This window comes from Oreochromis aureus, linkage group 23 (genome assembly GCF_013358895.1).
Source record: "Oreochromis aureus strain Israel breed Guangdong linkage group 23, ZZ_aureus, whole genome shotgun sequence".
Lineage (NCBI taxonomy): Eukaryota > Metazoa > Chordata > Actinopteri > Cichliformes > Cichlidae > Oreochromis > Oreochromis aureus.
The window spans coordinates 1,261,643-1,288,110 of NC_052963.1; the positions used below are offsets into that span (position 1 = coordinate 1,261,643).

The 26,468-nt window shown below is 42.3% G+C and overlaps 1 protein-coding gene across 2 annotated transcripts in view; it reads right to left on the reverse strand.

The window, feature by feature from the left end:
- prkx (protein kinase X-linked) overlaps window positions 1-26,000 on the reverse strand; it is a 38,105-nt gene extending 12,105 nt beyond the window's left edge. Inside the window, exons 1-5 of one of the 2 annotated variants that reach the window (XM_031745978.2) lie at window positions 25,774-25,834; window positions 25,167-25,462; window positions 10,305-10,473; window positions 9,046-9,309; window positions 3,329-3,448 (exon numbers count right to left, since the gene is read on the reverse strand). In XM_031745978.2, coding sequence (XP_031601838.1) covers window positions 3,329-3,448; window positions 9,046-9,309; window positions 10,305-10,473; window positions 25,167-25,314 — 701 coding nt within the window. In that variant the 5' untranslated portion in view covers window positions 25,315-25,462; window positions 25,774-25,834. Of the gene's footprint in view, window positions 1-3,328; window positions 3,449-9,045; window positions 9,310-10,304; window positions 10,474-25,166; window positions 25,463-25,773 lie in introns of both variants that reach the window. The other variant, XM_039606884.1, reaches the window with a different exon arrangement.
- Between the last annotated feature and the right edge of the window lie 468 nt (window positions 26,001-26,468).

Sequence of the window (26,468 nt, forward strand, 5' to 3'; positions counted from 1 at the left end):
GTCACCCTGTGTGAAAATAAAGCTTCACACACGACTATGCAAGACCGCGTTGGGTTTTGATTATCGATTAAAATCGATTCTGGCTTGGATAACGTGATATTGATTCATTAAAGTCCTGAATCGATTTTTAAATATAGATTTATTTTGCTCGAAAAGCCAGAATCTCAGGTTAAACCTCCCAAAATTTCAACAACCACCAAACAGTTGAAACAGTAAATGAGAGCAGGTACACGGGTTCTGCACAAAGACGTAAACACAGAGCGCGGACCCGCCGTCGGGGCTGAAAGCCGACAGCTTGCTGATTCTGATGCGTCGGGTCCGCGCTCTGTGTTTACGTCGGGTTTTGTGCTAGATTCTGAAGCTGCAGGTTTTATCTCTCTCCAAACAATCCTGACCTAACCAGCAGCCAAAGACGATCCAAACTACGCTTCACATAAACATCATATTTAGTAATATGATAATAGATATAAAAATATGGATATGTATTGACAAGTGATCAGAATTACAATATTTCTGCTGCCTGAGGTATTCACTGAGCATGCAGTCATGTTTGGCCATCTTCCTGATGTACTCGCAGATGTTCGTTGTCTCATCCTGGACTGTGGTGCTGACACTCTCCAGTCCTCAGCATCCTTCCTTCCACTTGAGAACATTGCTAAAGTTGACAGGATTCATTTTTTGAGGTCCAAACGGTCCATACATGTGGACAGGGTGCTGGACGTGGGGTGAAAGCTTTCCTAGCAGCCTCTTCATGGTTAAGGTATACATTACTTTAAATTTGAATATTAGCGCTGACTTCTAGGGCTAGTGAAGGGTTAAAAGAAAATGCAAAATGGAGTCTCTGCTGATTGCAAGGGAACGTTACAATGAAGAGAAGTCTCCAGAAACCAGTTGCCTCAACAAAGCTAACCAACGTGGGGAAATCATGGGCTTTCTAAAATAATCTGAGACCCTGTCCTTGTAAAGTGCCCTCAGATGAGATTTTATTTCAGCTTCATGAAACAGCCTCAGGGGAAACTCTGAAGTGTTCATTCAATTACTAGAAAGCCTGAAGAGTTCAATTTATTTCAATTCAATTCAATTTTATTTATATAGCGCCAAATCACAACAAAAGTCACCTCAAGGCGCTTCATAAGTCACTAAATGATCATGCATTGTAAGTTTGTTTCAACATTTTCAAATCAGATTGTACTGACAACTGTAGGAACTGCTTATAGGTTTCTTGTCGTTTCTCTTCATTAACTTATGTCCTGCAGTTGGAGTCCAGTCCAATTTAACTGAAAGACACAGTCAGTGACAAGCTGCTGCAATAGGACAGCAAGTTTCACCTCCAGCAACTCCATGTAACCACCAGGCTGATGCTCTGCTGAGCTGAGATGGATGAGAACTCACGGAGCCGAGGTGAAAAATCAGGAAACAGGCCATAACATTTTTATACAGGTGCTGCAGTAAAGTAAGTTCTAGAAGTAATAAGGTTTCATATACACGACCACATGTACTGCAACTGCAAATACAAAAAGGGCACTGGTTTCCATTAAGGACAGACATATGGGCCCAGAAGTAAAATTATGAAGGAGACTTTTCCCCCCTAATCTTCCTTGGGGGCCCCTAATCCTTGACTTGATGTTTGTTCTACACATGCTTTGCCCCAAAGGAGGATGATCTACTAATACTGAGTTTTCAAAAACAGCTGCTACATTCTTTGGTCAAGACGTGTGACAAACAGCTTCACAGTGATGCTGAATGAAGAGAGCTCTTTGTCCGACAGTGGAAGTGTCCCTCTGCTGGGAGCAGCACAGCCTGCAGGTTTTCCCACATACACTTCAAAGCCTGCTCACATTAATACTTGGAAGAAGGTCACATTCCTTCCACAAATTCAAAGCCATGTACCTTCTCCCAGCAAAACAGACAGAACCTAGATGGAAGAGGAGGATAGGCCAGGCTGACATAAAGGTGAGATTTCAGTGCAACTGGAGGAGTGCGCTCCATATTTATGTGTTAACGTCTTAGGGTTAAGCATGATTTATCTAAGGACATTATATACAGGCTGACAGGTGTCAGTGGCACATCAATGGTCAATATGAAACTCTGTAAAAGCTTTTTTTCTTTTAAAATTGGAATGTGTCCGGGTCATGAGTCACTGCTTTGTGTTTCTTTCCAGACAGATGGTCTGAAGCTTTCGCACTGAGAGATAGTACACAGAGAGTCCACAGTTTATATCCCATGCCAAACTTTTATTCCACCCTCAGGCAATTTTTACACATTTGTGTTAAGCCCCCACCCCCTCTTTCACTGAGGGAAATTTCAGTTAGGATCCTCTTTTCTCCATTTTTCTTAGTTGCAGAATAGAAAATGATCCAGTGTGGGATGATGTGAACAAACAGAAGACACTGACAAAGCCTAAATCCACAGAAAAACTGTGCAAAGTTCTCACCAATGCTAAACAACCTACTTGCCAATTGGCTTGAAAACCTGTTTTTCTGTCTTTACTCATTTTATGGTAACTACAAAGTGCTCCTGGCATTATTTTCAAAGGGTCTTTGGCATGTTGTTCGTGCTTCAAACCTTTGCACTGTGCTGTACATAATACAACATGCACTGGTGCAATGAATTAATTGCTGGATTAATGAATGTCTCTGAAACAAGTCAATCACAGCTTCAGCACTGCTTGCTCAGAATGCCACCGAGGAATGGATATCCTTATTGTTGGTGAGGACATTAGAATAAACAGAGGTGCTTTCTATAAGGATCGGTGCTATTGTTCTTCATCTGCTACAATGAGGCTCATTCACAGATTAATTTGTCACAGCTCTACAGCATCTAATAATGACAAGATTTCCCAGAATAAGACAATAACAGCAGTAATGCCAGGTCTCTCTTGGAAATGAGATTTTTACCTGAATAAATAAAGGACCAATAAATAAAAGTAAGATTAACTAAATAATTCTTCTGACCACTGCAGTGGTCTGCTCTCTCACTTACCTTTTCTTGCAGGGCTACAGTTACAAATGGCAACATTACTGTGCAGAGGTTCATACTGCTTCTATGTCTACCCAAAAGTTTATTTCAGGGATGTGAGGGAGACCTCAGTGGTTGTCAGTGTGTACCTGCCTTATTGTGTGTGTGTCTGCAGATATTTCTCTGACCTGTCAGACTCCACATAACTGCCATGGCCTTGGGCCTTACTTTAAAGGTCAAATAGGTTCAACTCTGACTGCCTTTTACAAAATGAACGAGTGCAGATTACCCCAGTCTGTCTAATGGAGGAGAGTGCCCTCTAGTGTTTAAAGCAGGTATAGAGATGTTTACCATAGACTGCACCACTTACCCAGCCAGCATTTCAAAGATGAGGATGCCCAGAGCCCACCAGTCCACTGCCCGGCCGTGACCTTTGCTTTGGATGACTTCAGGAGCCAGATACTCAGGAGTCCCACACAGAGTCCACGTCCTGATTGCCAGAGAGGACATCAAATATTTATTCCATCATTCCATCACCTGCTTCCTCAATCCAAACCTACTTGTGTGACAGCTGTGTTATTATGAATAACAAGTTTCATTTTAATTTTCTTTCTGTCAAAGTTACTGATTCTTCCCATGATTCTTTCTTTCCAGAGTAAGAACACCTTTGGTGTGAAATGGCTTCATATTTATATCATAAATGAATGGAATTCATTCATTCAATGGCTAAACTGGCCACAGAAGACCAATGTAAGCCTTTTTACTTTTAAATGATTTCAAGTGATTCTAACATCCTTCTCATTTGTATTTGTATTACCATGCTGCTCCTGCAGTTTGTCCAAAGATGAGTTATAAACACAAAAACACAGTTCTATAATTCCCGTTATTTCTTTTTTTCATCTTTACATTCCACACAGTGATCTGCACTTGCATTCTGGCCCAGCTGTGTCATCTTCAGTATTACCATGAGGATATGGGGCCTCGGTGTGGACGCGGTAAGAGTAATGGATCGATGTCTGCCTGAGTGTAATGTGGGCGGGCAGTGAAATCAAATACTGAACAACAAATGAAGGAGGCGTGAACAATAATGAGAAGCAGGAGCGGCGTTTTAGAGGTGCTCAGCTCCCAGTCATGATGTCATGTCTACACTGCCTTACACTTAATGGAATATACTGCTTTTAGTCAACTCTATTCACATTTGTAAACTCATTTCAGTTGGGTACACACTATGTTACCTTCAGAACAACTTAAATATTTGGATGACCTCTTGCAGTGCCTATAATGAATAATCACAGATTTTAATATAATACACCCGTTTTAGGGTGGACACAATCTGAGACAAAGGCTCAATCATGTTGACCAGAACTTTTCAAAATAAGTTAAATGACAATTTGTGAGGAGAAAGAATAAACATGCACAACATTGTTTCAGTCTCAACCACATAGAAGAAGTCCACCAAATTGACTTAGAGTAGCCTTTTTCAATGAAGACGGTGGAAGATCATCCTGGCACTCCACACAGCTAGACAACAAGCACACTGGTGAGAGAGCTGCTTTTGGTTTTTGATTCATACAAACTCCCCTTTTATTGTGCAGACTCAGCACACAGCATAGTCACATGTTCCAAATCCAAGAGTGGAGAACAGATTTATAGTCTGTCACATAATATAGTGGCAGCCATGTTTAGAGAGACAGCAATCCTGTCAAATGCTACTATTCACATCAATAAATGTGTTCTTCAGAACGTCCACTGAGCCTTTAAGTGTGCGAATGGAAAACACACAAAGCTTCCATTAAATGCATGTACCGACCGACCGACCGTGAGAGGTGGGACACACCTTGGACAACCATTCACACTCACACCGATACGCAGTTTAGAATCACCAATTAACTTAACCCCTCCAACTGCATGTGTTTAGACTGTGGGAGGAAGTCGGAGTAACCCGGAGAGAACCCACCTAGACACTGGGAGAAAATCATCAAAGAATATGGGCAAAACAGAGGCATTTATAACTGCTGTTGTTGACCCTGACTACATGTCCACTCTAGCATGTTTAATTGTCTCTCCCTCTCTGCCCTCCTCTTTCACTTTGTGCTGTCACCCAAAAGTTCAATAAAAGAAAAACCAGAATTTACAGACCAATAAAAGGCATAAACTGATCTGTATTTATAACAATATTCAGACTGAATACAGCTGGTACTGGACACAGACTTCCTTTTGCTTTGCTCTCACCTGGATCTGAAGCTGTGCTGTAAACAATGAAGCGCAGAACAGGAATAGAAATCTTTAACTAAAATAATAAAGTACATCAGCTCTTTTGCTGGCAACTAGTGACATACCAGCAGACTAATGGAACAAAGAAAAATAAGCTGACACTATTAGTCCCAACATCGCATTAAATGTGCATCACTGATTTGTGTCATGAAATCACCTCTGCATCATCTTTCTGCCACAGCAACCAGAGTCTTATTTAGTCTATTACTGACAAAGCAGCCACGCCTGTGTGTGAGCGCACTGCAACATCACCACATCAACAACACTGGGCAGTTTTCATCCTCCAAAATAGAACATTAGAGGACAATATCAGAAGATAATACTGAAATACATCATCATTATTACCATCACTACAGTTGTTTTTAGAGGTGCTGTGATGAAATTTAGAGGCGCTTGAGCACTCGCCTAAACTCGCCTATGATGGAAGTCTACAGCAGATTACTTGCTTGTGGCTGTGCATGCTCCTGTCTAGCTGATTGACACTCTCTGCATGTGTAACACACACACACACACACACACACACACACACACACACACACACACACACACACACACACACACACACACACACACACACACACACACACACACACACACACACACACACACCTCTGTGAAAGCCACTTGTCCTTTGTTGAAGAGCACTTGGTCCAGTGCCAGCCTTTCATCATTTGTCACCAATATCACCTAGGTAATGACCTCTTTCAACCAGTTACCATGACAACAGTAATTTGTATGGAAATCACGTCGGCCCGGCGGAGGATGAGGAGGCTGCTGCTGTCAGTAGAATCATACGTGGGGTGCAGGATGGACATAAGTGTGGCCACGATGATATCGAGAGATGTGTTCTTGCTCTTCACAGTTTTGTGTCATGACGTTTGAATGTGCTGATGAGTGTATCTGCCAGCAGGGGGCACTGTGGAGACACGGGCAGGTCTGTGATGGTGCTTTATCACAACCTGAACGTGGAAAGCACAACAAAGCTCGTGGCAATCAGGCAGTTGTCTTCCTATTCCAGGCAATTCTGCTGCCCTCCATTTATATAAGTGGGTCACTTGCACATCAGAAAGGTATCTGCTCTCCATCTGTTCTGCCCTCGCAACCTGGGGGAAAACGTAATCTTACACCATTATGTTTACATGTCAGCGGGGGCCAGTACAGCTCTGGGCGAAATGCAGAGAGAAACGGAGACTGCAGTGCAGATATAAAGCCATCTCTTCTTTCACTCTGCATCTTTTAAATTCTGCTGAGGTGACCGGGAGATCTGGACCACTGTATATCTAATTCAGAATAAAGGACACCAGTTTCTCCTCCAGTGAAACAGTTATAGGTCTGGGAACATTCCCTCCATCTCACAGGAACATAAAGCTCTCTATGAGCTAATTGGCCAAGCAAACTCAAAACAATTCAACCATCCAGTGAGCAGCACGAGTCTGAGAGTCCAAGCCAAAGTGCTTTTACCTGTTGTGAACCTCCTCAGTCAGTGAGTGAAAAGCCATCAAGCTGCCTCTCTGAACTCTCCCCTGTGAACGCTTTTGTGCGTCTTTTAAATTTCACCTAAAGTCGTGACAGTGGAAGTGTACCGTCTGCACAATCCAGCAGAAACTCTCAGTTAAAACAGTCCTAAATAAAAACACAAAAGGAAGCCGCTTTTTCCTCTGGTGGTCTTTGTAATCTTGCTTCTGACGCACACGAGTGCAGTGGCTGTTTGTGTCCAGGGCTCCTGACCGATGGGTGTTTTGTGCTCTGTCTCAGGCAAATAGCTACAGAAAAACAGAATTTATGCAGCAAAAATACAAAATGACCAAAATGCCAAATTTATCCAATCACATTCACACGCTTCAATCAACATCCAACATGTTCTATTTTATTTGATCATTTAAAAACTAATGTCACCAAATGACAGCAGATGCTGTCCGAGGTCATTTACTCTTACTATGCACAGATCCCATCAATGGATCCCACAGTAGTTACATAAACAAGCACATGGCAACAGTATGGAGGAAAGCCTAAACATTTAGATGTCTTTCCACAAAATATTCTGTTATGAGGAGAACAAACTTCACTACTCTAAACTCAATGAAGTGTAACCTGAATGCTCACAAACCAGGACATAACCGGGTATAGATGCAGCTCAGTGGGAACTCTGAGTCATGTAGGCAGAGCACTGATATCATTTGCAATCAAGAGGACATTTGTTCCTCACATCATTATCTTGTATGAATTAGAGAGGCATCTCTTTATAAAGAAGTGGTTAAAGTTTCTATTTTATGTACAGAAGGAAGGAGCTGAGACAGAGAGGCAGACAGATATAGAGGTTCCATTAAATGCTTGTAAAATTATAATATATGGTTTATTCTCACAAACTGAACCTGATACGTGCAGGTTCAAACCAAAGGTTAGCTCAGGTCTGACCTCTAAGTTTAGCAGCTAAACTGAGGTGTAGCCTGTGAAGCACAGTGAGAAGAAGGGAATGGACAGTCATCCATGTGCTTCTGTCTGTGGTGGATCACATAATGCTAATCTGGGCTTTTTTCTTTTTGTAACATATCTTTTAATCAGATTCAGTAAAATTTACTTAGAGTAGCCCAACCACTGTACAGCAAATAAAGTCTGTACAGTAAAACTTGAACACATTAATGTGAAACCGAAAGTTCCTTCTTTCATAGTTTATTAAAAGTACTGTCAGCCAGTCCTCTCATGGATCCCCTCAGCCTGCTAGCACACACCTCTATGGGTTCAAAAATCCCATGTCGCCTTGTTTTCAAGTTATTGCGTTTGTAAGATTTTCAGAAAACTTGACCTCCGGTTTTGAGGTCATAGATCTCGTCAGAGAGTTTTAATACATACACCTGTGGTGTTGTTCTCCAGTTGGTGGATTCACACCACCTGACAATACGTCATGAGCCTTGGACGGCTGAGGGGTGACATGAAAACATGCTTCTGATGTGAAAGAAATATGATTGCATTAGAAAAAGCAACAAGCCCAAGCTTATTAGATAATAACGTATTATTAGTATTATTAACGTAAATAGATGAACATAATGTTCATTACAATAAATTGACACCCATCTTGCAGCTATATGTACTAAATGTTTTACTATAAACGGGCAAATGTGTTCCAAGGACACGTCTGCCATGGATGAGACGATGCCTTTAACTCAAACAGTTTATGAGCACCTCTGGTTAGAATCAGCTGCTTTGTCAAACCTAAATCCTATTGGATGTTGCTCCTGGCTTTATTTATATAAATACACAATATCATTTGTTATCTGTCATCTGGCTTTACAGATCATTTCAGAGACTATTCCAAATTCCTTTCAGCTCTGACAAGCAATCATCTATTTTCTGCACTAATCACAGAGGCTAATTTTCTGCAGTAGGACACCAAAGGCTTCGAGAGCAATAGGAAGATGGAGTCATAGAGGTGTGCTACACAGAGTTATACACTAAATCATTGCTACCATTTCTGCCCTTTCAAGTTAAACCTCAGTTACTCATCTCCAACATCCACGATCAGCTTTCATTACTTGATGACCAACAGAGGCATCATGACTGAGGCTAGGAGTTCATGATGGACTCGTGCAACTGAAAGCTATAAAAGGCTTGTTCAACGAAATCCACAAAAAAGCTATTTTATTGCAAAACACATCTTTATTCCAGTGACAGCTCTGTATCGTCCCCAGCATCAACTAGTGTCTTATGGGTATTACTTGTTTCAACAATACGTATTCTTTACCTTAAATCTTTCTTCTGCATTTACTTCTTACCTCAAAACAAATATCCAGTGAGCACACAAACACTAGTTTTTACCTGTCTGTGAGCTTCTTAGCGAAGCCAAAGTCCGTCAGACGGATGTGTCCTTCGCTGTCCAGCAAGATGTTCTCAGGCTTCAGGTCTCGATACACAATTTCTTTGGAGTGGAGGTACTCAATGGCACAAACGATCTCAGAGGTATAAAAAAGGCCCGTGGCGTTGCTGAAGCGCCCACGGCTCCGTAAGTAGCTGAAGAGCTCGCCGCCTGGCACGTAGTCCATGAGCATATAGAGAAAACGTTCATCGTGGTGAGTCCAGAACCTGCCACATAACAGACAGCAAGGTCAAACGTGCTGTTAGCTCAGGCTTACATTTAGGTTTTATAATCACTGAACCCTGAATGTCTTGTTCAGTCCTACACGTTCACTGGAGGGTAAAACTGTTAACGTGCTGTCTAAATAAGTGGAGAGAATCACATCAGATGAGAAGCTGCATCATTCTCCGGCTCTTTTATCTCCCACTGGTGTTTGGACAGGCGTGCAGGAACCGTTTCAGCTGGAGGGGCACTTCAGATGAATAAGGACAAAGAAGCACCGTCACTGATGAAGATGGAGGAGGCTCCAGAGTGTACCATAAGTGCTGGCTGCTGGCCTTACTGACCCTCCCATACGTTTCAGCTCTAGTCTTGCTTTTACAGTAACTCCCAATTTGTCACTTCTATCCTTTATGTAACAGAGAAAACACAACACTCCCATGTTACGTACTAAAGAATAAATGTGTTTTCTTATGATGCTTTGGATGATTATTCACACCAAAACACATCCAAAATGAGAAATATTCAAGTCAATTTAATTTTATTTATATAGGTTGAAATCACAACAACAATCACCTCAAAGTGAACTATAACCCTGTTTGTGAAGGAATTTAAATTAAATTCTGGATTTAACAGGAAGCCAACAACGAGAATATGACAGAAATATTGCCTCTCTTTCTAGTCCCTCATCATCTACACTGCCTAAGGGAAGCATGTAAATGTAAACCGAACTGGGCCTAGCACTGAACCCTGTGGAACTCCATAATTAACCTTACTGTGAGAACTACTCTTTCAAGGATTTTTGATATGAAAGGAAGGTTGGAGATTAGCCTATAATTAGCTAAGACTGCTGGGTCTAGAGATGCTTTGTAAGTAACGGTTTAACTACAGCCAGCTTAAAAGTCTGTGGTACATAGCTTATTAACAGAGATAGACTGATCACATTTACAACTGGACTATGAGCCCCCATGTGTTTGCAGATGAGACTGCGAAGAGCACTCACAGTCTGATGAGAAAGGAGTGGTTGACCTCGCTCAGCACCTCCTTCTCGTTATGGACGTGCTGCTCCTGCTTCAGTCGGATCACGTCAGGGATCTTCATCTGCTTCAGGGCAAAGAAGGCCCTGCTCTTTTTGTCCTTGACCAGGAAGACTCGTCCAAAAGTCCCCGTGCCTAAAGTGGGAGAAACGGGGAGAAGAAGGGGGTCGTACCTTAACAAGATTTTCAAGCACACAGGGGAACTTGACCATGACAAAGGATTGTTTATCAAGCAGGATTAATCATCTGAGTCCTATTGTGTCACGCTCTGAACTGAAAATGATCATGCATGCATTTATTTCATCTCGTTTGGACTACTGTAATTCTTTGTTCACCTGTTTATATAATGCCTCCTTGGAAAGTCTGCAGGGTGCTCAGAATGCTGCTGCAAGGCTTTTGACCAAGTCTTCCAAGTACTCCCATGCCACACCCTGCTGATCCAGCTGCACTGGCTCCCATAAAATTCAGAGTCCACTTTAAGATTATGACTCTGACATTCAGGGCTCTGCATGGACAAGCAGCTACATACATCAGTGATCTTTTACATCCTTACATCCCCAGTAGGTCCCTGAGGTCATGTGATCAGGGCTTGCTGGTTGTCCAGCACACGAGGTTGAAAACAAAAGGAGACAGAGCTTTTGTAACTGTGGCCCCCAGACTGTGGAACTCCCACCTTCCATTGAGCTTGAGATCTGTGGACTCAGTCATCTCTTTTAAGAAACAGCTAAAAACTCATCTTTTTAAACTTGCTTTTGGTTGATTTTTGTTTTTATGTTTTAGCTTCTGTGAAGCACTTTGTGATTTTATCTTGAAAGGTGCTATATAAATAAAGTTTTACTTACTTTACTTACAAACCTTGCTAGAGACAATCACATTTATAGATAAGTTTTCATTCATTTCAGACACTCCATCAACAAGAATAAATCAGCAGCTCTGCCTCTGAACTGTAAAACACCACCACCACTCCAATATATTCAGGTAACATTAGATATCCAGGTATGCATTTTTTAGCCAAGCTCTTAGACCTGATCTGGTTGAATCATATTCCCTTATTAAAAAGCTAGAGGGTGATCTCACACACTGAAGTACACTGAAAATTACTCATTTTCACTGATCCCTAATAAACCCTCTCTTACTTGGTTTAGATCACTAGACCCCAACATTTCAAAATGTTCATCACAGAAAAGTCTAAACTCTACAAAAACCAAAACATGAGGGTGATCTAGAACTGACAAATCTTTCCCACTATTTCTTATCCAATCGATTGCTATCTGTTTTAAAATGGATTAAACCACACTTCTTAGACAGCCCTAGGCTGGACCTAGAACAAGCATTCTGTAGAAAAGTGAAGATCTCCAGTCTGCCACCATCAGCGCTAGCATCATAAGTGCTTTAAAAGCCTCAACATAAACACTTCTCTGACAGTCTGGTGGGAAGTCTTCACTTAGCCCATGAAACTAACACCGATTTGGAACAATCCCGATATTTATCAGAAAAAGACAATGCTTTGAAGTTTTTCATTGTGGCACGAGAAGGGGAAAAAAAATCCAGAACATGTTCTACAAGATGGAAAGTTTATTTCATTTGAAGAACCTGTATCAGCCTGAATCAGCAAATGTACATTTCTTGAATATGAGCAACTAAAAATCATCATACAGGAAAGATTCAATCCCAGTGAACTGAATCTAGAAATACCTACTTGGGTATCAAACGTTTTAAATACGTGTACCTCAAAAAGTTTGTACATTTTTGATAATCAATTGTTTAAAATTGACAAATCAATTTCCCTCCCAACCATAAACTGGGAGCAAAACTTCTGGACACAAGTACGCTTAAACACCTTCAAAATGACTAAAAGCCCCAACATACAACTTATACAACGATCTCTACAGAACACACTACAGAGGGCAAAGTTTGCTCCAAATGAACCTTACTCAGTCGAACACATGCACTTATTGTAAAAACAACTCTGCTGAGAATTATATGCATGCTATATGGTCCTGAGGACATGTGGATAAGACCTATGACCACATGGTTTAATTACAGTATACCAACCTCACCCAAACTGTGCAACTTAAGTGACATAAGTGAACTAGATATGGAAGCAAATACATCATTTATACTCCTTCCTTCCTTATGAATCCCAAAGAAAACTATCCTCATGAACTGGAAACCAAAAAACACCTTACATACCAATCAAAATAGAAATGGGTGGAATGTCTGCCTCTTCACCAAACCACGGATGGATGAATTTGTCTCCCTCCGGTCCCCACTGATCAATTCCATTACTTAATGGGGGTGGTTGGGTGTAGTCTCATTTCCCTGTTTGACTTGCAGGTGGATGATTATGGTCTCTGGGACTACGGGTGTCTGGTGGCCTCCTGGGGGCTGGAGAGCTGCAGTTGCTGTTTTGGAGTGTAGGTGCATCTGCTTCGGTTGGTGACCGTTGAGAAGTGGGGTGGGTGCTGCCTAACGGTCTTGGGATGTGGGCTCTGTGGTGCTTGTGGTGGTGGGCACTTGCCCCCAGCTGGGTAGCTGGTCTCATCTGGGCAGGGGCGAGTGTTGTGCCTGGGATCCCAGCGCCCGGGGTCGCCTGATCTCTGACTGGGTCCCTCCTTCTGTGGGGGCGGTCTGCACCTCCCTGGCCAACTCGCCATGTAGTTTGGGTCGAGCCACATTAGAATGTCCACTCTGCGCCTCCGGGCCTCGTGGGTGCTGTTAGGCCAATTGGGTGGGTTGGGGCATCCAGGTGAGAGAACAACCATTGTTGGGTGCAGCTCGTTTCAGACCCAGACCAGTTTGTCTCTTCCCTTTAGTGTGTGTGTGTCTGTTGTAACTGATTGGTATTGTGACACAGTGTGCAGATGAGCCCCAATCTACTCTGTGTGGTGGGGGTAGTGGGTGCCCCAGACTCGGTGGTGTCCCGGGGAATTTTCAGGTGCCCTGGGAACCTGTACCAAGTTGGTACCAAGGCGGCTGGTCTCTAGTGACTGGCCGTTGCCTCTGGTCCTCTGGAACTCTCACCCCTTGGCTGTGGACACCCCATCTGGGGCCTCCGTCCTTCTCCTGCTAGGATGGGCCTGCGGATGTCGCAGAGATCTGCTGCCTCAGGTCTTCTGTACTCCTGGGGCTACGAATGGCACGGTTGTCCTGGTTCCATATTTGCCTCTGGCTCCTGGGGGACATTACTGGGGCTTCCCATCTTCATTATGAAGTACATTTGTGACAGACACAGTTATTATAACACTCTCTCACTTACTCCCACTACAAGTAAACTGTTATGATATGATATACTATACCTTTATTAGTCCCACAAGGGGAAATTTCATAAGGCTCCCGACCTATTGCACGCAATGGCGGCACCATCTTACCCTCCGACCATACATACATTACACAAAAACATCACATGGGGAAGACAGGTCAGAGGGGTATAACATGGAAAATGCACCACATGAGGAAAGATAAGGAGAAAAAATAACTCCCCCCAGACTGAGCTCCAACAGGGAGATCAGTTTGAGAACAGAAAAAAAAAACACCTCTGCACATAGCACATGAAAAAACTCTTAATACACCAAAGAAACACATGACAAGCAACAGGGGTGGGTAAAGGGTGAGAGACAGCCGATGTAGACAGTACATCCGGGCCTGCAGCCTGTGTGCTGGTCTCCATGATCCATCGTCAGCATCGGAAGGGAATAAGCGTCGAAGGCGTTTGGAGGGAGGATGAGTGTATGTCTGCATGTGTATATGTCTGTGTGTGTGTCTGTGTGTGTGTGTGTGTGTCCAGAGTTCAGCTGAGACAGTGTCCTTCGCCCTGCCAGGCTAAGTAAACAGTCGTCCAGTCAACCCAGGTGGCCTTGCATAGAATGGGAAGAACAGTCTAAACACAGTCGTTATCAGGGTGTTGTTGTTCAGCTCCAGCCTTGAGACCGCAGCTGGTGCCGAAGGGGTCTCTGCATGAAGTGATGGTGGTTTTTACTTTAGTGCGAACAGCTCATATCAATTTCCAAGCAGTCCAACACTGGTCTCTCAATCTCCCGTTGGAGAGCTGCGAGCTTCGCCATACTTGCGCTCTGTGATGTTGTCATTCTTGTGCCCAAAGAGCCGATTCTGAGAACTCACGACAGTGTGCCTCCCCGAGATGTCATCCAATTTACGCTCAGAGATGTTATGCCGAGCGAGCCCTTCCGAGATGTCATCCAGTCTGCACTCAGAGATCTTATTCTGAGTATTCACGGCAGCCGTAAGCCTTTCAAAGATCTTATCAGTGCTGCACTCAATGAGCCCATTTTGAGAAACTCACGCCTCTTCCCATCGTTTCAATCCCAGCGGGCAGCCTTGTGGGGGTTTGAACAGTCGGTTCTGCTTCCTTAATTCTTCGATAAGCCAGGGCCAAGCCAGCTCCGATCAGCAAGAACCTTGTTATCATGGTTCCGAATAGGTAGATATCTTCAGCACTCAGGCTCACCCAAGCCCAGACTTCTCGTTGAGAAAGGGTGTCAATAGCAATCAGGGACCAGTTGATCAAATCCATAATTCTCTTTTAGGTTTTAGAGAACAGACTGTGAGAGAGTGTTCCAGGGAAAAGTAATACAAAAAACACCAGACTAGACAAGGACACAAGAGGCTAAGCAGGGAAGCTAAGGGAGAGTTGGGAGTTGTATGTTTGTTTTTTCTTACAGGAGCAGCTGTTGGCGATACAGTGTGCATTTCTATTTGTACTGTATCCTTTTATTATACCCCCTTTTTTCCCCTGCCTTTCCTGCCTTAGACGTCTTCATATGACACCACATTTAATGTAATAACTGAAATAACACAAATAGAAGTGAATAAATGAAAAGATAAAAGATACAAGAGGAGCATGCAGAGATTCAAAATGTGCTTCACATCACAGTGCATTTAGATCACAATTCTGATTGCAAAAGCTGCCAGACAGGACAGGATTTTAAAAAATAAAATTAATTTCCCTCTGAAACGTAGAACGAGCTACTGTCATGAAGCCAAAGGGAACTGAAGTGAGCTCCCATCAACACAGTAAGATTGCTGATGCTTAACTGAACCTTTTAAGTGCCATCCGCAGAAAACTAAAGGGCTTTAAATAAGTCTGATGATAAGCAGATTGTCAGTCGCACAGAAAGCACAGAGAAAGGGGAGCAAACTTTGCATGCTGACCCCAAACACCTGATGTATTGGTTCTGAATCATGACTATACAAGCAGCAGCTATTTGCTATTAGCTAAAGTAACATGAGAAAGTACAAAAGAGTGAAACATGTTTGAGGTCATGAAACAGATCAAGCAGCAATCACAAAAAGTGTTTTTGTTTTAAAAATGATGAGTACCGTTCAGCTTGACTGAAGCCATGACAGGCTGTTACACACACTCTCTCTCACACACACACACACACACACACACACACACACACACACACACACACACGGGAAGCGTCTGCCTGCACCATGTGACACTTTAGTTTCAGTTTAGTCTCTCTGTCTCTGTAAACTTGTTGTGCAAGTGGTTTCATGCCTTTTGTCAGTTACATGTGTGACTAGTATCCTTAATCTAATATGATTCGTACACAACAACACCATCATTGCTGCTCTCGTGGGCCTGTCATGTCTCTTTATACTTGTTGCTATGAGAAACAACACTGAGAAAAACAGAATAATGTGATTCATTCAGACAGGGAAGAAAGGGCATGAGCAATCAGACTGAGTGCCGTCAGGTCATAGTGGAACAGTGAGAGTGGGCAGTAATGGCTAAGATCCCACAGGAACAGGCAGCGTGTCCTCCTGTGGCCACATGATGACAGTTTGCGTAGTCAGGTATTGGCCTGAGCCCTGAGCTGTTTTCTTCCTAAAGACAAGGAGAAGCAGTTGGCATTTTATTCCTGCGGTGCTGATGGGCGGAGAGAGAGACGGAGCAAATGGCTGATGACAATATGTGATATAACAGCTACTCTGAGTCACACGTGGAACTGCTGCAGCTTCCTAATGAAATGCTGGCTGTCTTGTTCCTCTGCTTTACCTCCAATGAACCTTTGTCTCAGTCCTGTTGCTGTTGCCACAGCAACAAAGAAACAGCAGTGCACCGTCACAGTCAGGTGATCAAGTCGTATCTAGAAAAATGTCTTTTAAAATGAAAATGCTTCTGTAGGACTGTGAGTGTGTAAAAATGATCCAAACGACCACACACACAGCCCGCTCAGCTACAACGCCGTATTAAGAAAGATTATGAACGTGTTGGTCTGCATCAGCCCTGTTTGATGACCAAGTGCTGATTTAGGGGGACAGTGCACACCTCAGTCTTTGTAATGAGTCATTTGAAGATGTCTAGTCAGAGAATGGCAGTTTCTGTACTGGTTTGTAGTTACGTTAGAGAGGATGGGTCTGTTTCTTATAATATGACATAAATAGTGGATGAATGAAATGCACAGCTGTGTATTCTTTAGTTGTCCTCCATGCAGACTATGCCAAAACATTATGGGGGGAGAATTTAACAAAAGCACTCACAGGCAGACACAAGGGAGGTGACTCTTAAATTGGCCTCTAGCTGTAATGTTATAGTTCCTCATAGAATGATGATGACACACACACACAATGAATGTGCTAAAAGCACGTACCACATTTCATTACTACACAAGGCTGACATTGGACTGTTTAAACATACAGATAAAAACAAGCTGAGCTCCTCAGCACTTGGTTATAGGGCTGCCACGATTAGTCGACTAGTCACGATTACGTCGACTATCAAAATCGTCGACGACTGATTTAATAGTCAACGCATCGTTTGAAGCTTTGTAAGATCACAAAAGACGCAGGAATAAGTAGTAGGATTTAAGAGTGTAATAACGGCCTGAAACAGAAGATGGCAGCACTGCATGTACAAGGATGCCAGCTGCCGTTAAACCCCGAAGAAGAAGAAGCAGCAGTGTCCCAGAATTCATAGCGCGGCCCTGCTCAGTTTTCAACAATGGCGGCAGCTAGTTAGTTTTAATATTACTCTTATTAATCTTTCTGGGTCACAAAATAAACGTTTAACATATTTTCAGGCGAGAATGTAGCTGTGTAAACCTCAAATATTTGCTCAGTTTATCAAGACACTGCATATTTTCAAAAGCGCTCTGACGTTTTCGGAGACGTCTGTTACCCACTAGCTCGATAGCTAGCCGGGGGCAAGGCTCACTAGAGCCCGTGAGAACACCGGACTCCCGGCAAATCGTTTTCAAACCCACCACTGTCTTTCGCTACTCAGGTTAAACATATATAAGTTCAATTCAATTCAATTCAATTCAATTCAATTTTCAATTCAATTTTATTTATATAGCGCCAAATCACAACAAAAGTCGCCTCAAGGCGCTTTATATTGTACATAAGTCAGTTAGATAACTTAAAAATGTTATTGTTTGGCCTTTTTTTTGAGTATTTTATTTGTTCCTGAGTAAATCGGTTTGGCTGAGATTAAAGTTATAGTTTATACACGACTGAATAAACGTCAAGCAGACAACTGATTATCAGAAGTGTGAGATGTTCGAGAATATACTCTGGTGTCCCGTTATATTTTAGATAGCAAGGAGTTTATTAAACTTTACCGAAACAATCTGTAAATCTCATTAAATTTAATAAACTATCATCTTGTCTTTATTTTTAGTTAGCACATACCCTAAACACTTAAAACTGTAAGCTAATGTTATATAAGAGCAGATGCTGCTGGTGCAATAAGCTGTACGTTTTACGTCCAATGGATGCATGATCCGATTAGTCGACTAATCGCAAAAATAATCGGTGACTAGTCGACTATCAAAATAATCGTTTGTGGCAGCCCTACTTGGTTATCTTATTAAGCACAGAGATGCTTTTCAGTATTTCCTCAGCCAGTTTTGTGATCAGACACCAAGCAGGGGCAATAATGACACTGAACTGAAAGTGAAGGCCAGTTGACATCAGACAATAATGTACTTTGAATTGAAACTGGCTCATCCATAACTCTTCATCTACCTGCTTTGCTTCTTAAGCTTAGACAAAACAACTGTACTGTATGCAACAGTATGCATTCCCACTCCACCGGCAGTTACAATAAATAAATAAAAGCAGGATCAACAAATCCCCAAACATGTTTGGCTCATAGATGTTGACAATAAATTGGAACTGGCATTGCCTCTGAGTGATGGTCACAAAGGCCACCACAGCATGTGACAGCAGCAGACTAACCTAATGGCACCAGAGAGCTGTCTTATGTTTTCAATGACAATTAAAGTGCACACATAAAGAGCTTTAGCTGGTCCGTTTTAGCCACCAAATCCCTCTCATCAGACAAAATGACTTGGCAAATAGGATTTTTATGCCACTTGCTTCCAAAAACAGCGGATGAATGCGATTCCCTGCTGCACACCTGCCCAGCACTCATTAGGCTTTGGCTTGTGTGTAGCTTAATGCATATTACTAAAATGCTGCATGAGCGTATGTTAGACTATTACTAATAATGAAATCATTTTGAAGGATGTCGTGTCATCAATCTGTGGTGCTATCAGCTCCTTACATTGTTTCATGTAAAGCTATGCACAGTTCTTCATTTAAAAAGTCAACAGAGGTGATAGATGGGTCCAGTTTCCACCCTTTAGTAAACAGTGACCAGTGACTAATTCAAATCATTCTGCTAGGGGAACTTTTTCCATTTGATCTTGATCTAAATATACAACAAGTGAACTTTAACATGCAGGAAAAAAGACCCTGGCCATAACAGACTGGGTGACTCACATAGGTGGAGGACACTCACACAGACAGGCAGCAGATGAGAAGTTCAACTTGAACCACACAGAGATACAAACATCTGCAGGATCCAGTTCATACAGAGAGGAAATGCAACCAAAAGAAGAAGAAGGGGAAAAATTCTATAAAATAAATCAGAGAAGATTTTTAGAACAGGACCAAGGGAGCCAGGGATCACATTTTTAAAGATATTTATTATATAAATTGTCATTTCCAGGTGCTTTTAATTATCTGACTATTAGGGCTGCCACAAACGATTATTTTGATAGTCGACTAGTCACCGATTATTTTTGCGATTAGTCAACTAATCAGATCAGGCATCCATTGGACCTAAAACGTACAGCTTATTGCACCAGCAGCATCTGCTCTTATATAACTATCATTAGCTTACAGCTTTAAGTGTTTAAGGTGCTAACTAAAAATAAAGACAAGATGATAGTTTATTAAATTTTAATGACATTTGTAGTTTGTTTGGTGGAGTTTAATAAACTCAGCCGTCTGCTCCTTGCTGTCTAAAATATAACGGGACACCGGAGTATTTTCTCGAGCATCTCACACCTCTGATAATCAGCTGTCTGCTTGACATTTATTCAGCTGTGTAAAAACTATAACTTTAATCTCAGCCAAACCGATTTACTCAGGAACAAATAAAATACTAAAAAAAAGCCAAACAATAACATTTTTAAATTATCTAAGTGACTTATATATCATGTTTAACCTGAGTAGCGAAAGACCGCGGTGGGTTTGAAAATGATTTGCCGGGAGTCCGGTGTTCTCACCGGCTCTAGTGAGCCGTCAACCCCGGCTCGCTATCGAGCTAGTGGATAACAGACGTCTCCGAAAACGTCGGAGCGGTTTTGAAAATATGTGATGTCTTGATAAACTGAGCAGATATTTGAGGTTTACACAGGTATATTCTCACCTGAAAATATGTTAAACGTTTATTTTGTGACCCAGAAAGATTAATAAGAGTGATATTAAAACTAACTAGCTGCCGCCATTGTTGGAAACTGAGCAGGGTCGCGCTATGAATTCTGGGACACTGCTGCTTCTTCTTCTTCGGGGTTTAACGGCAGCTGGCATCCTTGTACATGCAGTGCTGCCATCTTCTGTTTCAGTCCGTTATTACACTCTTAAATCCTACTACTTATTCCTGCGTCTTTTGGGATCTTACAAAGCTTCAAACGACGCGTCGACTATTAAATTAGTCGTCGACGATTTTAATAGTCGACGTAATCGTGACTAGTCGACTAATCGTGGCAGCTCTACTGACTATGACAGCTAATATTAGGATTGTAGTTATTCATAATAGGTTTGGAGTGCTGTAGTAAATTAAGGGTACTGATCCGATATTTGGAGTGCATAGCAGTCAATGACTCAGAAACCTGGGCTGGACATTGTGAGAATAAGCCAGGGTCGAGTGAATGACCATGTGCAAGAGTGACAGATGGATCAAGGCGGGATTGAAATGACATCGGGGGAACTCTGAGCCCATTCTTCGTGGACTGGCGATGGACAGATTCACAGACGAGCCAGATGAGAGTTTGCTTGGACTATGATGTTCTCAGACAACATTATGATATGCAGTGAAAGTAGGTAGCAAGGAGAGACGAGACCCTGACAGGTGGAGGTATGCACTGGAGAGAAGAAGGATGAAAGTCAGTAGGAGCAAAACTGAAAGCATGCATGTGCATGAGAGGCAAACAGGTACAACAATAATGCTAGACATTTCACAACAAGCTGTGAAATGTCTAGCAGCAAACATCCACAGCAAGGAACAGTGCAGAAGAGAGGTGGACCAGTGCAGGCAGGGTGGAGAGGGTGGAGACGAGTGTCAGGGTGACAGCAGCAACAGTGAAACGTAAGGTCTTGATGCACGCTCAGTCCAGGAAAGCTGATCCTGTTCATCTGGACTTTTGTGACATGACACATTTGCCTCACTATAAGAAAAGACATTATGAAACTCACTGAACTTGAGTACACTGGCCTTTAAGTGCAAACTCAATTACATGCTCCTTTAGTCACATTTCATCCCTACAAACAGTTACAGTTACACATCCAGTTTACACAATTGTAAATTGGATGTGTAACCGACTCTAGCTTTTCTGAATTCAAGTAACGTGTGGCATGTACCTTTGTTTGTCATGTTGATTAAAATGCAGTGCTTAAGAGTTAAATCCAGCCCACAGCCTCCCGGACTGTAAGGCATTTTCCTGGGAAAGATGATTCACAGTCCTCTGCGTAAGAGTCAGAAGGTTTGTGCCTGAGTTCTTGTGGAATCATGTACAGCAGGTGCCAACAGTGAGGTGTCCCTCACGGCAGGCTGCTGCCTGAACATGTCTAACCTCTGCCTGGGCATGTTCATGGCAGCTTTGTGATCTCTACAGCCCAGAAGACACATGGGTCAGGTGACATTATTGCCCTATCAGATATCAGCATTAGAATCAGGATCATTCCAGAGGAAATTATGTTTAAAAAAAAAAAAAAAGAAGAAGAATACTTTTCACTTCCATAACAATTGATAAATGGTGTCATCCCATAGTTTTATTCAGTCGGATGCCATTTGTAGTCACTGAATCACAGACTGTAAAGCAAATCTGTAGCAAAAGCTGAGTTCAAACTGCACCAAATCAAGTTGTTACTGAAAGATACGACACCTTTATATTTATTGTTTATTGATAACCATAAGCCTTCAATCATTTATACTAGTTGACCTGTGCAAAAAGTAACCCTCCACACAGTTATGATGAAACACACTGACATCCAATACTGACTGAAGTATTATTGGATAAGATACTTATTTGCAGCAGTATCGATACCAGCAGTGCCACCTTTGCCTCTACCAGTTAGTGAAGCTCCTGTTTCAACAACACTGAAGTTTTAAACAATCATCACACATGTTAACGTTAGCCATTTAACTATTAGCAGTTAGCTTATAGTAACATTAGCCACCTGGGATTATTATGGTAGAGGCCAGAAGCTAAAGCTAATCATAAAACTCAGTACCAGACAGCTGATGGGTGGCTGTGGCTCAGGTGGTAGAGCGGATCAGCTACTTATTGGAAGGTTGGTGGTTTGATCCTTGGCTTCCCCAGTCTGCATGCCAAATATCCTTGGGCAAGATCAGATGCGTTCATTGGAATGTGAATGAGTGTGAATGTTGATTAGTTTGCACTTGAGTTTAGAAGTGCTTGTATGAGTGGGTGAATGAGGCAAGTTGTATAGAGCGCTTTGAGTACTCTGGGAGAGTAGAAAAGAACTATCTAAGAATCTGTTCATCTGGATGGAATGAAACGTTTCATCACTCATCTAGGTGACTTCTTCAGTCTCAGCTGACTGCAGACCTCCCCAACCTTACACACAGGACAAAGACTGAAACTAGTATCACTGACCATCACTGGGCCATGAGCTCAGTTACATGATCGTTAATTGATAAATGCGCAAATCACTGAAAGAGCAGCCACTGGCATCTAGGTGTACATTATGTACTGTGTGTAAGGTAAGGAAATCATGCATTCAGCTGAGATTAAAGAAGTCACTTGGATGAGTGATAAAAGTTTTTCCCACTGAAAACGCTACGTCCAGATGAACAGAACTTTCTGGGATTTCGTTACCTGGATAACTAAGCATGCAAGACATTAATGTGGGCACTAAGCAGCAAACTTTATCAATTCTGCCCATCTGCAACTTTAACAGTGTTAAATTAAAAGGATAAAACAATTATTTTTGTTTAAAAAGTGTTATATTTCTCTTTAAGTCCTAGACTGACACTGAGGTGCAACCCTGGGAGGGATGGATGGACCGGCAACTAGACAGAAACAACGGCAGCCTTCCTCACCAACTCAATTCAATCAGCAAAGAAAAAAGCAAGTGATCATGGGGGGTGGAGCCTAGCACACTCCAGACAACCATTCACACCCATGGGCAGTTTAAAATCATCAATTAACCCAACCCCACTAAATGCATGTCTTTGGGCTGTGAGAGGACGCTGGATTACCCAGAGAGACCCCAAGCAAACATGGGTAGAACATGCATGCAGAACAGGCCAGTTGGTGGATTCCAACTCAGGACCCCAACCTGTTATAACTGGTGCGGGTCCTGATGCTGCTCAATGGATAATGTGTTAATAACAAATGGATGCCAAGTTTGATGGAAATGTGGAGAAAAACTACAGTAAGCTAAATTCAAAGACACTCCAAAAATCAAAGTGATAAACTGACGCAGCAGGCTACTCTATTTTAAGTGCCTGTATGGACGTCTGACAACATGGGGGATGCTCCTAATGAAACGAGAGACGGGGTCTCCTCCCAGATCTGGACCAGGGCATCGTTGAGGTGAATCAGGCCAGGTTGGGTGGACCAAAACATAATGTGCTAGAGCTGCTCTACTGGATTTAGGTCAGGCATAGTGTGCATGTATACCACACGGTGGGCGGGGGCATTTGCACCACAGACAGCTTAAAAACAGTGTTGTTATTGACACTGGTGCTTATATTGTTCTAATATTTTTTTTTTAAATGCCTCTTACTTTTTTGTACCATATCAAGTCTGAGCGCACCTAATAATCTGACCTATGCTACCTGTATTACATGGATAAACTCATCAGGAAGGCCAGCTCTGTTCTGGGATGCACCCTGGACCCAGTGCAGGTGGTGGGAGACAGAAGGACTCTGGCCAAAATAACATCTCTGATGGACAGAGTCTCCCACCCCATGCATGGAAATGTTGCTGAACTCCTTCAGTGACAGACTGCTGCATCCTCGATGCATGAAGGAGCGTTTCCGCAGGTCCTTCCTCCCTGCAGCTGTCAGACTGTACAATCAGAACTGCTCCCAACAAACACAGATGTTTACATCTGCGCTGTAACAACTTCTACTGTTATAACTTGCACATTATTTTTCTCAGTTTATATATACACTAACGTATTGGAAGTTACATGTCTACTTTTTAATGCACAGGTACAATATTCTTAACTATTTAAACATCTTTCAGTATCCTGCTCTGTTTGCACACTACAACCTGGGTTTGCCACTTATCTGTACTCTAATTTTAATAACTGTACAGTACTCTGCTTTGGTAACTATTTTCCATGATGTAAATATGTAAAAATGGTGTTTCTGTTCTGTGTCCTGTTCTGTTTGTATTTGTGGTTTTTTGCTGCTGATACAACCAAATTTCCCCTTGTGGGACAATTAACGGATTATTCTATTCCATTCTATTCTATTTGGTGGCAAAAGTCTAATTTGAGTGGTTTCCATGAGATACGACATCATGGAAACAAGTTATGTCAAGTTCTGGGAGAGCTGCTATTACTGAACGAGTATTTAAATGAAAAAGAGAAGGTAAGCTTAAACTTAAAAGTTTGGTGGCCCATACCCTGGGAGGGGTGACGGGCAGTAGTAGTAGTAGCAGTTAAACTACTGAGAAAAGTACAAATAAAGAAACGGTAGTAGATTCATTCAGCTGACCAGAACCTTCAATTGCAACAGTTTCTATGGGAATGGAACAAAGTCAGGATTAGGTCTATCAGACCTGAGCACAGTACAGTCGATGACTCCAAACAGCCAAACTGAATGAAAACACAGAAGAGTGAATGTGTGAGTAAGAGTGACACACTGCATGCTCACAGTTTAGACCAACTGAGAGATCTTCTTAATGAGGAAACAGAACAGATCCAATTGTTTCAAAGCAGTGAACCTTTCAGTTGGCAACGACTGCCAATAACAGGAGACGTTGAACAGAGGAAATCACTGAACACTCCAGCAAAACTTCACTCTACTTCCTTAGAACAACATGTTTACACCGGTTACGATCATAGAAACCAATCAGCACAGTCCAGCAAGACTCTGTGTAAAACTCCCACACCGCACACCATCAGCACCAGGTCCAGGTGTGACCAACTTCCAGCTTTATGTTTTTTAAGGAAAAGATCTCAAATATGAAAATTCATCACTTTTAATAAAGGTTTTCTGATGTCAAACACCTCTGGGGAACACCTAGTCTAAAGCTTAAGATAAGACACCCGTACAGTTGTGGACAAATCAAATGTTGTGGTCAACTCACCGACTGTGGCGACAGTCTCCAGGTCATCAAGGCAATATATGCGGTTATTTGGTGAGGCGTCTTCAGCTGAGCTGCTCGCGTTGCTTTTACTTTCTTTAAGGGAGTTTGTCTCACTGTTGACTCCGACCTTTGCTTTGGATGACGCCATAACTTACTTTCGGAACTATCTGGGGACTATGTGGATCTATCAACATCCAGCGAGGTGCAAACTGAGTGAAGACCTTACATTTCTGGAGACAGACTTCTTCGTCAATCTTGCACAGCACGTCGGATACCAGTGACTGGGGCTTGCCGCCCTGGATGATTACAAAAAACCTCCTAAAGTTTACCTTAATAAACTGAGTTAACTAACAGTCAATAGGAAAAATAACCGCAGATTTAAATGACACAAAGAAGCCGGTCACAGGTGCACTAGTCTGTAGCGTTAGCGGCTAACAGTCCACAGTGTTCGTGAAGAATGCACCGCTGCACATCTGTTCAAGCATAATGAAAGTGGGCTTCATAAGCTGCAAAACGCAATCCTACATAAATCACGGGACTTTTCCGACATATCTTCACTAATTCCCCCCATCATTATTATTATCGCCACTACAACAACAGACCTCACCCTGAATTTCTTCTTTCTGTCCACATCGACCAGGAAGAGATTCCGGTCGTTTTTCAAGTAATTTCCGGTTAGGACTTTCAGAAGAAAAGAAAATGAACCCGTTTACTGGATAAAACGAGAAAGTGAGCGAGATCTGAGTTTTCATTCATCATTGTCGTTTTACAGCTACACGTTAAAGAATCGGTATATGGGCAAAATCTGAAAAAATACAAATATCTTCCATGTTATATGAGTCAACGGGCGTTTATCAATATGCGTACTTGTGCGTACTTGCGTTCTCGTGTACTCGTGATACGTCATCAGTCGGAGACCAAGTACTGTTCCAATTCGAAGTACGCATCACGCCGAGAACGCGAAAAAGTCCCGGATGTGTTCTCGATCCGCCCATTTTATCGAGCATGCATCGGTGTAGACTTGGGACAGCTATATATCCCAGAATGCATTTCGTCCAAAACTCAACAGCGGACTCCCGGCACATCGCCCCCGCTCGCGGACTTCTCACTACTCAGGTTAAAGAAACCCCAGCAGCTGTCTATAGTATTGAGTGTCCACTAGAATAGAAATAAAAGCGTTCTAACATCTCACCTGCTTGTTTTTATTAAGGTGTGTACACGTATGTACATGTACACTATTTTTATTAATAGAGGTTTCACTACTGAGGTTAAAAATGATATATAAGTCACGTAGATCACTTC